At 40.9% G+C, this 12,415-nt stretch overlaps 2 protein-coding genes across 2 annotated transcripts; both read right to left on the bottom strand.

The window, feature by feature from the left end:
- Window positions 1-1,794: 1,794 nt before the first annotated feature.
- On the bottom strand, window positions 1,795-2,697 carry LOC125013818 (odorant receptor 131-2-like). Its single transcript, XM_047594719.1, has one exon. It carries the CDS (start codon window positions 2,695-2,697, stop codon window positions 1,795-1,797), a length of 903 nt encoding a protein of 300 aa, XP_047450675.1.
- Window positions 2,698-9,584: 6,887 nt separating this feature from the next.
- On the bottom strand, window positions 9,585-10,487 carry LOC125013817 (odorant receptor 131-2-like). The gene has a single exon (XM_047594718.1). It carries the CDS (start codon window positions 10,485-10,487, stop codon window positions 9,585-9,587), a length of 903 nt encoding a protein of 300 aa, XP_047450674.1.
- Window positions 10,488-12,415: the final 1,928 nt, after the last annotated feature.

The raw sequence follows: 12,415 nt of genomic DNA, 5'->3' as shown, positions 1-12,415 counted from the left end.
CGAGATCCCGTACAGCTTGGCTTGGAAACACAAAATGCCAGTTTCCATGTGGGGCCACGATGAGGTGTATGGCAGTCTTGGCAGGGGAGAGGCTATGTACCTGACTGAGGACACTTAAGCACTACTGCCCTCTTCTCGCCCCCAGAAACAGAGGGCAAGCCTGTAGTTAATAGGAGGGAGTGGGAGGCAGAAGCAGCACGCACTTAATATGAGCACTACTACTCCAACACTAATGCACTAGACACATCACACGCCCTGTGTGCACATACACACAACATACACAAGTCCTTATGTGGCTAAACATGTTGCTGAAGCTGTTTTAGATGGAGAGATAACCTTTGCACCTTACCTACCTTAGCATTTTCTGGATGGTATTGATGTAAAGTGTCAACTGGGTGTAAAGTACAGCTGCAGAGTCTACCACTGTTTTTTATATCTCCTTTGACTCTGAGAGGTACGTTTAATTTTTTTGCAAGTTGCAGGCATGTGGGCACCTGTCAGTGCTCTGATGTAATCACTAGTGCCAGTTTGTATTGTACTGTGACGTCTGTGTGGCAACAATGGTAAGAGGTACAGCTCTGCAATATACATACTTAGAACAACCTGTTTGACTGACTATGGGATGGCACCTGATTACGAATCACTACCTGAAAGAAAGACACGCCCACAACCAGCACACAACAAACAGACCCCAAAGGCCCCTCAAAGGCTGTAATAGTGTTAATTAGATGTTAGTTTGCTTAATTGTGCCAAGAAGTGGTGTTTATACAGATTAAATGATCTACGTCGCATCTACACCATTTATTCAGGCGTCTTCTCTCTCGCTTAATATTTATCAGCTCCGACTCCAATATGAGCTCCTCAGCTCCCATTTCCTAACCACAAGTATGACACATTTAGTTTTTACTTAAAGGGATGATAAGATAACTTTGGGTTACATTATGTAATCCATGGTTCAGACTGAGGTGTTTCACTATATACCCGTAGTAAACAACACGAAGCAAAGTCATAAATAGATCCCAAAACAATTACAATATTTCCTTTACTGCATCACAAATTATGGTTTCAAATATACAGAGTGCCCTTATAATGATTAAAATAGATGCAACACATTTCGTTTGTATTTCTTCCTTCACAATCAACACAATGAACACATATTAGATTATAAAATGAGAGGCCTTTTACACTTGGAGATTCAGTCAGTTGGAGATGACTTGAAGTCAATTCACTTAATTTTAAATTAAAAAAAAAATAGGTGGAGAAATTTGTTTTATTACCATAGATATCACATGTTTATTGTATACAGATTGCATATGGTTGTAATTTGATGTACACAAATAAAACCAGGTATACAGGTTAATGTAAACCGCTTGTTATTATTGCCATTGTGCTATCATGTTTGTTACTACTTGTCTGACAAGACAATGTCTGTTATTAGTAACATAACTATAAATACATGTTATTCTTACACGTGCATAGAGTTATTTCCAGAGAGTTATCTTGGAGACTAATGTAATTAAAGTAGTAGTATCACAAGTTTGTTTTTTTACCTCAAATGCTACATATTAATTGTAAACAGATTGCATATGGTTGTGATTTGAAGATGCATGCACAGATACATACAGATCCTTGCATGAATACCCCAGGTGTATACACAGGTTATTCTTATCATTCACTCTTATCATTCTTGTTATTTTCTAATCACATGTATGTATGCACATTACTGTACTTCTCTAATGTGACCGTGTCCACCTGAATTTCTCCTCCTGAGAGTCATCAACAGCTCATAACTGATCAAACACGGTTTCTTTTAAACAAGCTAATAAAAGCCAGAAAAAAGGTTTCATCTCTGAGGCCATAAATTAGAGGACTCAGACATCTTGGAGCAACATAAAACACAATGTAGTTAAAGTATCTGACATTTATAAATAACGTGAAATCAATCCTAAATACAGCAGATTCTATGAATGGACACCACAGCTGGATGAGACAGAGCAGCAGCTGGAAACCATGAAGAATCACTGTTTTAAGCCCTTTCTGTGTTGACTTTCTATTCTCTCCTGATGCAGCTTTGGCAACTTTCATTATTTTAATATAGGAGAAAACGATAGTGCTGCACATGATCAAGAAGTAAAACTGACTGATAGCTGACCGGACGTGTTCCTGCCATATGTGAAGTATAAACACCTCCACGGAGCATACGACTTGTTGTTTGTAGAAGCTACGAGAAGCAGATGCAAAGAACAAGGAGAGAATAATGCAGGGTCCAAAGCTGATGCAGTGAATGATGAAAATACAGTTCATAGTGCTGCGTGTGGAGCACAGCTCTGCATGACGCAGCGGCATACAAATGGCCACATATCGCTCCAGAGTCATTGCTGTCAGAGTGACAGGTGTGACTGTACCGTATAGAATCAGAGGAACATTTATAATAATACATAACCATACTTGTATTGAATATTGAAAATAGATAAAGATCAGCAGGATGTCAGCCAGGACTAACAACAGGCTATCTGACAGCAATGTAACAGCAAATAAGATGTAGCGTGTAGTTGTGTAGAAGCACTCCTTTTTAAAAAAGATCACAATGAGCAACAGGTTGATGCAAAGAAAAAGCAACACCAGGATCTGCACAATAATAACCTTGTCGTGTATCTGCTGCTGCGCGAAAACAACCACTGAGTTGTTACCTGCCATATTTCAGTTTCAGAAAACATACAAATTTGTGAGGTAAAATGCCAAAGTAAAATAAAAATAGAAAAAGTAGTAAAGTCCAGAGGAAGTGCCAAGATGCTGTTATACATACAACGGTCTCCAAGCGTTGCATGCTGTACCGAAGACAAATGTCTTCTGCAGAGTTGTGTGCAGTCTTCTGGCAGTGGGCTATGCATAACAATTTAATATATAGGGCAACCAACAAAAACACCAAATGAAAGTTGACTCACAGTGGACATCATTGCCACTTCCCCTGTGCCTCAGTGGCTCTCCGTAGTGGATAGATTGAGTACTGTGGAGACTCTAAAGCAATCTGGTATAGTTCTTGAACTCTGTCCGAATTAACTACTAATTTCAACCAGTTTAAAACAATTTATTTTAACATTTTACACATATAATAATAATTAGATGGCATATGCAGTGGTGTGAAAAAGTGTTGGCTCCTTTCCTGATTTCTTATTTTTTTTTTACATGTTTTTTTTCCCCGCAAACGTTTCAGCTCATCAACTTTAATTATAAAACAAAGTTAACCCAAGTAAACACAAAATGCAGTTTTTAAATGAAGTTTTTCAGTATTAAGTGAACACTGAAACTAAAACTAAAACTGGTTGGGTCACCTTTAACAGTAACTGCAATTGAGTGTTTGTGACAACTTATAATGAGTCTTTTTCAACACTGTTGAGGAATTTTGGTCCAATTATCTTTCTTCCAATTGTTGTAATTTAGCCACATTCGAGGGTTGTTGTTTTTGTTTTTTTTGGCAAATGTTTCAGCTCAGAATTCATGGTTCCATTTATCACAGCAAGTCTTCCAGGTCCTGGAGCAGCAAAACAGCCCCACGCCACCATGTTCTTTTTCTGAAATGCTGTGTGAGATTTTACACCAGATGTAATGGGACACACACCTTCCAAAAAGTTCAACTTTTGTCTCGTCAGTCCACAGTATTTTCCCAAAGGTCTTGGGGTTTTTGTCTTGAACTCTGCCATGAGGTCATTTTTGCCCAGTCATGAACACTGACCTTCACTGAACCAAGTGAGGCCTCCAGTTCTTTGGAAGTTGTTGCGGAGTCTTTTGTGACCTCTTGAATGAGCTGTCACTTCGCCGTTGAGGAACTTTTGGTGGGCAAGCCACTCCGAGGATGGTTCATCATTATGTCATGTTTTCACTATTTGTGGATAATGGCTCTCACTGTGGTTCACTGGAGTCTCAAAGTTTTCGAAATGGCTTTATAACTTCTCCAGACTGATAGATCTCAATTATTTTCTTTCTCATTTGTTCCTGAATTTCTTTAGATCTTGGCATGGTGTCTAGTTTTTGAGGATCTTTTGGTCTTTGCTTTCTCAGGCAGGTCCTTGATTGAGAACAGGTGTGACAGTAATCAGGCCTGGGTGTGGCTAGAGGAATTGAACTCAGGTGTGATAAACCACATTTAAGTTATGTTTTAAAACGAGGGGCAGACATTTTCACACAGGGCCATGTAGGTTTGGATTTTCTTCCCTTAATAATAAGAACAATCTATTTTGTCTTTAGTTCGTGTTATCTTTGTCTTATATTTAAATTAGTTTCATGATCTGAAACATTTGGGTGTGACAAACATATGAAAAATAGGAAATGAGGAAAGGTGCAAATACTTTTTCACACCCCTGTACATCTTAGACTGGTGTCATTAAAATCCTCACCTAGGCAAGGCAGTCAGGGCCCCAGGAAGTTCCCCCCATCAATCGGCCCTCTTCATCAAAAACTACCTAGTCACTACTTTAGTATCAAGTTAAAATTCCCTTCTTATTTGCCACTGTTGTGTAAAGTTATGTAAACTGCTTGTAGAGGGCAATTCGTTGACAGACAGCCTCCTCAAGTTCAAAGCTGTGTTGATGATATCCTGGATGGGAAAATCAGTTCTTCCTATATCCAGGCAGTAGGAGGGGTTCTAACGTTGCGCTGGGTCGTATATGGCAGGGTTTCTTATAAATTTGCAGATTTCTTAAAACTAATTAAATATTTTTGTTGCTGACAAACTTCTGTTCCACACTTCAGCCCAGTAGTTGCCAGAAAGGCACCAAGTGAACCACCATCCGATAGAAGGAAATGGGCCAATATGTGTGTATCATTAGTGTCTATGTGTGTGAGAGAGCAGTGAGTGGCAGGTCTTGAGGTTATCATGCAAATCCACAGGTTTCACATCTTGTAAACAACAGCGAAGAGGACTATCGCTACTTAGTTTCACCCCAGCAAACCCAAGACCCTTTCACATTGATGTCACGGCAGTCGAACCGGGATTTTATCAGTTTCGATGTGAACAGGAATACTGCGTTGACCCACGTGTTCCGCTCAGATGTTGACGTATCTATTACATTCTGATTTTGTCACTCGACTGCCTGACAGACTGTATCATTGTAGAAGCTTCAGCTCATAAACAAGTTTTGGTCTACTCCCATAAAGACTTATCTCTGGAGGGCAGAGATTTTTGTCCGTTTTTTTCAATCAAAAAAATCAAATGTGTTGTTACACAGTTGTTAATGGAAGTGCATAGGTCCTACTTCATGTTTGGGAAATTGCACCAATTGGGGAATGCATGTGCGAGTGTTGTTTATATAGAGTATTTATCGCAAACTTTTCAATGACTATGGCAACTAGAAATCTGCGAGCCACATCTGAGGAGATTTGGTAGCAGACATCAGACAGATATCAGGCCCTGTGCAGGACACAGTGATTTATTTTAACAACAGCAGCAACAACAACAAACTGAAAGCCTTAAAAAAATACACCCATGCTGTCCATTGTTTACCTGCGATGCATGCGATGACGTATGAGAGAGGAAAAAATAGTCACACAGCTCTCACAGTGGAAGGTCCGATGCGGGACCTCTGGCGATGTGAACGTGCACCAAAAGCGAGTCAACCCAAGTCGGGATTTTCGATGTGAAAGGGGTACCAGAGTGACAGATGAGACAGTTCCTGATAATGAATCCGACCCAAATTGTGAGTAAACGGCCGTGGCAAAAAAGGGCAGGAGTGGCTCCGCGGGTTCACCTGGCTGGGGTACTTCAGAGAGACGAATTCAATGAACTGCAAAGTCTGCTGTTGAACATGCAGAGAACACGAAATTTGCTGATAATACAAGCACTACACAAATCAAACACAACACACTGGTCAAACACAATGTCAGTCTGAAACTTAAAATGTGCCGGGACCTGTGTAATGTAAGAGCATCTTCACTTTCAGTTGCATTTAGAAGACAAGAGGCTGCTTTTATTAGGATGTTTCGTTTCAAAATGCCCCCTCAACTTTGACGGCGTCAGTGCTTCGTTCGGTAGCGTTAACCCACACAGAGCACTGGGCTCTTGGCTCCTCCTCGCTATTTCCATTAACAAAACCGAAGGGTTGTACTTGCATGTAAATTTGGCCTTTGTCGGGGGATTGGCAACATTCTCATTTTCATGTTTTTTTTTTTTTTTTTTTAAAACTTCTCCATTACTGACCATTCGCAACAATCCAATCATACATACACAGAGGACCTTTCGCAAAAGCCCACTCTCCATAGTTACTGTTGCTAGCCTGTCAGCTGTGTATGAAGGGCTTTTTCTGCTGATGCTTATCGCAGAGTGTTAAACAACTGACTGATGCCTCACTGCCACCAAGTGGAGGGAAGCTGCATTGTGGCCCTCGTAGCCCACAGATGCAGAACTGATTTTGTTTTTGCGACCCATTAGGGGGCGCACGCAGCCCGCTAATGGGCCGCAGCCCAATGGTTAAAAATCACGGGTACAGACCATCGTCATGACAGTTTGACTGCCCTCCTTCCAGGTCCCTGTGTGTCTTCAAATTGGGTGAAGAGGCCAATCCCAGACCTGCGAATTTTGGTGCAGCTTGCGCAAGAATATGTAGTGAGGGTTGTGGGTCTAAGTGGAATATTCTTGGTGGAAACGCTCTCCTTTCTGCAGCACTGTGGAGGTTGTCATCATATTGTTCAGCTCCATCTCAGACAAGTTGTCTCCAGGCCACCCTGTGGGTTACTGTGGCCTTCCAGGTCTTAGGGTCAATCTGGCAATTTTTGAGTTTTGTTTTGATGTTGTCCTTAAACCTTTCCTTTTGTCCGCCTGGGGTACACTGTCCTGTAAGGAACTGGGAGTAAAGGACTCGCAGTGTCTGAGTTGGAGCGATACACTAGAGTGGGCAGCGCTTCTGCTTTGTAAACAAGAGTCTTTGTTCTGGTTTGAAAGTCATGCTTTTCAAAGAGTCTTTTTCTCAATCTTGAGAAAGCCCCATTGGAAGAGCTGAGGCAGTGGTGTACTTCCTCATCACTGGTTGTATGGAGGACAGAAGGCTCCCGATGTAGGTGAAAAGGTCCACATTTTCAAGTCTGGGTGCGCCAATGGAGATATCATAAGTAAAACAGGGGTAGTTGTGCTGAGAGGAGGCTGGCAGAGGATCTGACTCTTTTTAATGTTGAAGGCCAAACCAAGCTGCTTGTATGCTTTGGCAAAGGCATCCAGGAATCTTTTAATGTGGGGAGGCTGATACACGGTCAGCCATCGTATGGTCCTTGGCAATGAGCAGGCCAGAGTCCAGTAGCATGGAAAACCAGGACAACTGGGGACCCTTGGCCAAACCAAGCTTCTTGTATGCTATCGCAAAGGCGTCCAGTAGCAGCTAATCCACTCACGCTTTTAATGTGGGCAGACTGATGCAGGGCCAGCCACCACATGGTCCTTGGCTACGAGCAGGCCAGAGTCCAGTGGCATGGAAAACCAGGACAACTGGGGACCCTTCTTTGCCGCAGCCTTCGTCTGTCTTCCTAGTTGTGGTGCTTCTCACTGCTGCCATCTTCCGCCAAGTTCACCGTTAAGGTCTTCACTATTTGCCAATAGCTTGGGTTATTCGCTCGTAGCTGGGACAGAGATTGATGTGTCTGTGTCCGTCTACACACCGGTAGGACTGCATGCCACGTCTGTGGGGCAGCCTGCTGCTCCGAGATCCCGTACAGCTTGGCTTGGAAACACAAATGCCAGTTTCCATGTGGGGCCACGATGAGGTGTATGGCAGTCTTGGCAGGGGAGAGGCTATGTACCTGACTGAGGACACTTAAGCACTACTGCCCTCTTCTCGCCCCCAGAAACAGAGGGCAAGCCAGTAGTTGATAGCAGGAAGTGGGAGGCAGAAGCAGCACGCACTTAATATGAGCACTACTACTCCAACACTAATGCACTAGACACATCACAAGCCCTGTGTGCACATACACACAACATACACAAGTCCTTATGTGGCTAAACATGTTGCTGAAGCGTATTAGATGGAGAGATAACCTTTGCACCTTACCTACCTTAGCATTTTCTGGATGGTATTGATGTAAAGTGTCAACTGGGTGTACAGTATAGCTGCAGAGTCTACCACTGTTTTTATATCTCCTTTGAGTCTGAGAGGTACGTTTAAGTTTTTTGCAAGTTGCAGGCATGTGGGCACTGTCAGGGCTCTGATGTAATCACTAGTGCCAGTTTGTATTGTACTATGACGTCTGTGTGGCAACAACGGTATGGGGTAAAGCTCTGCAATATACATACTTAGAACAACCTGTTTGACTGACTATGGGATTATTCTCAGAACTATGGTGCACCTGATTACGAATCACTACCTGAAAGAAAGACACGCCCACAACCAGCACACAACAAACAGACCCCAAAGGCCCTCAAAGGCTGTAATAGTGTAAATTAGATGTTAGTTTGCTTAATTGTGCCAAGACGTGGTGTTTAAACAGATTTAATGATCTACGTCGCATCTACACCATTTATTCAGGCGTCTTCTCTCTCTTCCGTGTTGCAGTGATTTCAGTAAAAGCGACCGATTAATATTTATCAGCTCCGACTCCAACATGAGCTGCTCAGCTCCCATTTCCTAACCACAAGTATGACACATTTAGTTTTTACTTAAAGGGATGATAAAATAACTTTGGGTGATATTATGTAATCCATGGTTCAGACTGAGGTGTTTCACTATATACCCGTAGTAAACAACACGAAGCAAAGTCATAAATAGATCCCAAAACAATTACAATATTTCCTTTACTGCATCACAAATTATGGTCTGAAATAATGATTAAAATAGATGCAACACATTTCGTTTGTATTTCTTCCTTCACAATCAACACAATGAACACATTAGATTATAAAATGAGAGGCCTTTTGCACTTGGAGATTCAGTCAGTTGGAGATGAGTCAATGCGCTTAATTTTAAATATAACAAAAAAAAACAGGTGGAGAAATTTTGTTTTGTTACCATAGATACCACATGTTTATTGTATACAGATTGCATACAGTTGTAATTTGATGTACACAAATAAAACCAGGTATACAGGTTAATGTTGGTAACAAAGCCACTTGTAATTATTGCCATTGTGCTATTATGTTTGTTACTACTTGTCTGACCAGACTATGTGATGTTATTAGTAACATAACTATAAATACAAGTTATCCTTAGACATGCGTACAGTCATTTCCACTGCATTTTCATGATATCTGACTGAGGCAAAAAATAAATAGTAGATTAGGAGTAAGTTACATTTTTACATAAATCAGAAGACTCACACATCTTGGACACTAATGTAATTAAAGTAGTAGTATCACAAGTTTGTTTTATTACCTTAAATGCTACATATTAATTGTATACAGACTTCAGATGGTTGTGAATTAAAGATGCATGCACAGATACATAAATATCTTTGCATGAATACCCCAGGTGTATACAAAGTTTTTTTTTTATCATTCTTGTTATTTCCTAATCACATGTATGTATGCACATTACTGTACTTCTCTTCTCTAATGTGACTGTGTCCACCTGAATTTCTCCTCCTGAGAGTCATCAACAGTTCATTATTAATCAAACACGGTTTCTTTTAAACAAGCTAATAAAAGCCAGAAAAAAGGTTTCATCTCTGAGGCCATAAATTAGAGGACTCAGACATCTTGGAGCAATATAAAACACAATGTAGTTAAAGTATCTGACATTTAAAAATAACGTGAAATCAATCTTAAGTACAGCAGATTCTATGAATGGACACCACAGCTGGATGAGACAGAGCAGCAGCTGGAAACCATGAAGAATCACAGTTTTAAGCCCTTTCTGTGTTGACTTTCTATTCTCTCCTGATGCAGCTTTGGCAACTTTCATTATTTTAATATAGGAGAAAATGATGGTGCTGCACATGATCAAGAAGTAAAACTGACTGATAGCTGACCGGACGTGTTCCTGCCATATGTGAAGCATAAACACCTCCACGGAGCATACTATTTGTTGTTTGTAGAAGCTGCGAGAAGCAGATGCAAAGAACAAGGAGAGAATAATGCAGGGCACAAAGCTGATGCAGTGAATGATGAAAATACAGTTCATAGTGCTGCGTGTGGAGCACAGCTCTGCATGACGCAGCGGCATACAAATGGCCACATATCGTTCCAGAGTCATTGCTGTCAGAGTGACAGGTGTGACTGTACTGTATAGAATCAGAGGAATGGTTACAATAATACATAACCATACTTGTATTGAATATTGAAAATAGATAAAGATCAGCAGGATGTCAGCCACGAGTAACAACAGGCTATCTGACAGCAATGTAACAGCAAATAAGATGTAGCGTGTAGTTGTGTAGAAGCACTCCTTTTTAAAAAAGATCACAATGAGCAACAGGTTGATGCAAAGAAAAAGCAACACCAGGATCTGCACAATAATAACTCTGTCGTGTACCTGCCGCTGCGCGAAAAGAACCACTGAGTTGTTACCTGCCATATTTCAGTTTCAGAAAACATACAAATTTGTGAGGTAAAATGCCAAAGTAAAATGAAAATAGAAAAAGTAGTAAAGTCCAGAGGAAGTGCTAAGATGCTGTTATACATACAGCAATTTCCAAGCGTTGCATGCTGTACCGAAGACAAATGTCTTCTGCAGAGTTGTGTGCAGTCTTCTGGCAGTGGTCTATGTACAACAATTTTATATATAGGGCAACCAACAAAAACACCAAATGAAAGTTGACTCACAGTGGACATCATTGCCACTTCCCCTGTGTCTCAGTGGCTCTCCGTAGTGGATAGATTGAGTACTGTGGAGACTCTAAAGCAATCTGGTATAGTTCTTGAACTCTGTACAAAAGAACTACTAATTTCAACCAGTTTAAAACAATTCATTTAAACATTTTACGCATATAATAATAATTAGATGACATATAAAGTGGTGTGAAAGTGTTGCCCCCCTTGCTGATTTCTGATTTTTTATTTTTTTTGGCAAATGTTTCAGCTCAGAATTTATGGTTCCATTTATCACAGCAAGTCTTCCAGGTCCTGGAGCAGCACAACAGCCCCACACCATCACACTACCACCTCCAGATTGTACTGTTGCTATCATGTTCTTTTTCTGAAATGCTGTGTTACTTTTACACCAGATGCAATGGGACACACACCTTCCAAAAAGTTCAACTTTTGTCTCGTCAGTCCACAATATTTTCCCAAAGGTCTTGGGGTTTTTGTTTTCTACTCTACCATGAGGCCATTTTTGCCCAGTCTCTTTCTTATGAGTCATTGACATTGGCCTTAACTAAGCCAAGTGAGGCCTCCAGTTCTTTGGATGTTGTTGTGGGGTCTTTTGTGACCTCTTGAATGAGCTGTCACTTTGTCGTTGGGGTAATTTTGGTCGGTAAGCCACTCCTAGGAAGGTTCCTCATTATTCCATGTTTTCACAATTTGTGGATAATGGCTCTCACTGTGGTTCACTGGCTAAATATGTTGCTGAAGCTGTATTACATGGAGAGATAATCTGTGCAGCATTTTCTGGAAGACATTGATGAAAAATGTCAACTGTGTGTACAGTACAGCTGCAAAGTCTTTACCACTGTTTTCTTTTCTTATCTCCTTTGACTCTGAGGGGTAAGCTTAAGTTTTTTGCAAGTTACAGGGGTGTGGGCACCGTCAGGGCTCTGATGTAATCACTAGTGCCAGTTTGTATTGTACTGTGACGTCTGTGTGGCAACAATGGTAAGAGGTACAGCTCTGCAATATACATACTTAGAACAACCTGTTTGTCTGACTATGGGGTTATTCCCAGAACCATGGCGCATCTGATTACTAATCAGTACCTGAAAGAAAGACACGCCCACAACCAGCACACAGCAAACAGACCCCAAAGGCCCCTCCAAGGCTGTAATAGTGTTACCTAGATGTTAGCTTGCTTAATTGTGCCAAGAAGTGGTGTTTAAACAGATTTAATGATCAGTGTTGCATCTACACCATGACCCTGACATGTATCTACCTCCTCGCTCTACCTCCTACAAACCATTTATTCAGCCGTCTTGTCTCTTGTCCATGTTGCAGTGATTCAGTAAAAGTGACCGCTTAATATCAACAACATGAGCTCCTCAGCTCCCATTTCCTAACCACAAGTATGACACATTTAGTTTTTACTTAAAGGGATGATAAGATAACTTTGGGTGATATTATGTAATCCATGGTTCAGACTGAGGTGTTTCACTATATACCCGTAGTAATCAACACGAAGCAAAGTCATAAATAGATCCCAAAACAATTACAATATTTCCTTTACTGCATCACAAATTATGGTCTGAAATATACAGAGTGCCCTATAATGATTAAAATAGATGCAACACATTTCGTTTGTATTTCTTCCTTCACAATCAACACAATGAAAACATATTTATTATAAAATGA

This window comes from Mugil cephalus, chromosome 9 (genome assembly GCF_022458985.1).
Source record: "Mugil cephalus isolate CIBA_MC_2020 chromosome 9, CIBA_Mcephalus_1.1, whole genome shotgun sequence".
NCBI lineage: Eukaryota > Metazoa > Chordata > Actinopteri > Mugiliformes > Mugilidae > Mugil > Mugil cephalus.
Note: the sequence above shows the minus strand (reverse complement) of the source record. Positions and strands in the feature narration are given on the sequence as shown.

Bases quoted from the DNA above. Each gene is read 5' to 3' on its own strand.
- LOC125013817 (XM_047594718.1), bottom strand. From the start codon at position 10,487: ATGGCAGGTAACAACTCAGTGGTTCTTTTCGCGCAGCGGCAGGTACAC.
- LOC125013818 (XM_047594719.1), bottom strand. From the start codon at position 2,697: ATGGCAGGTAACAACTCAGTGGTTGTTTTCGCGCAGCAGCAGATACAC.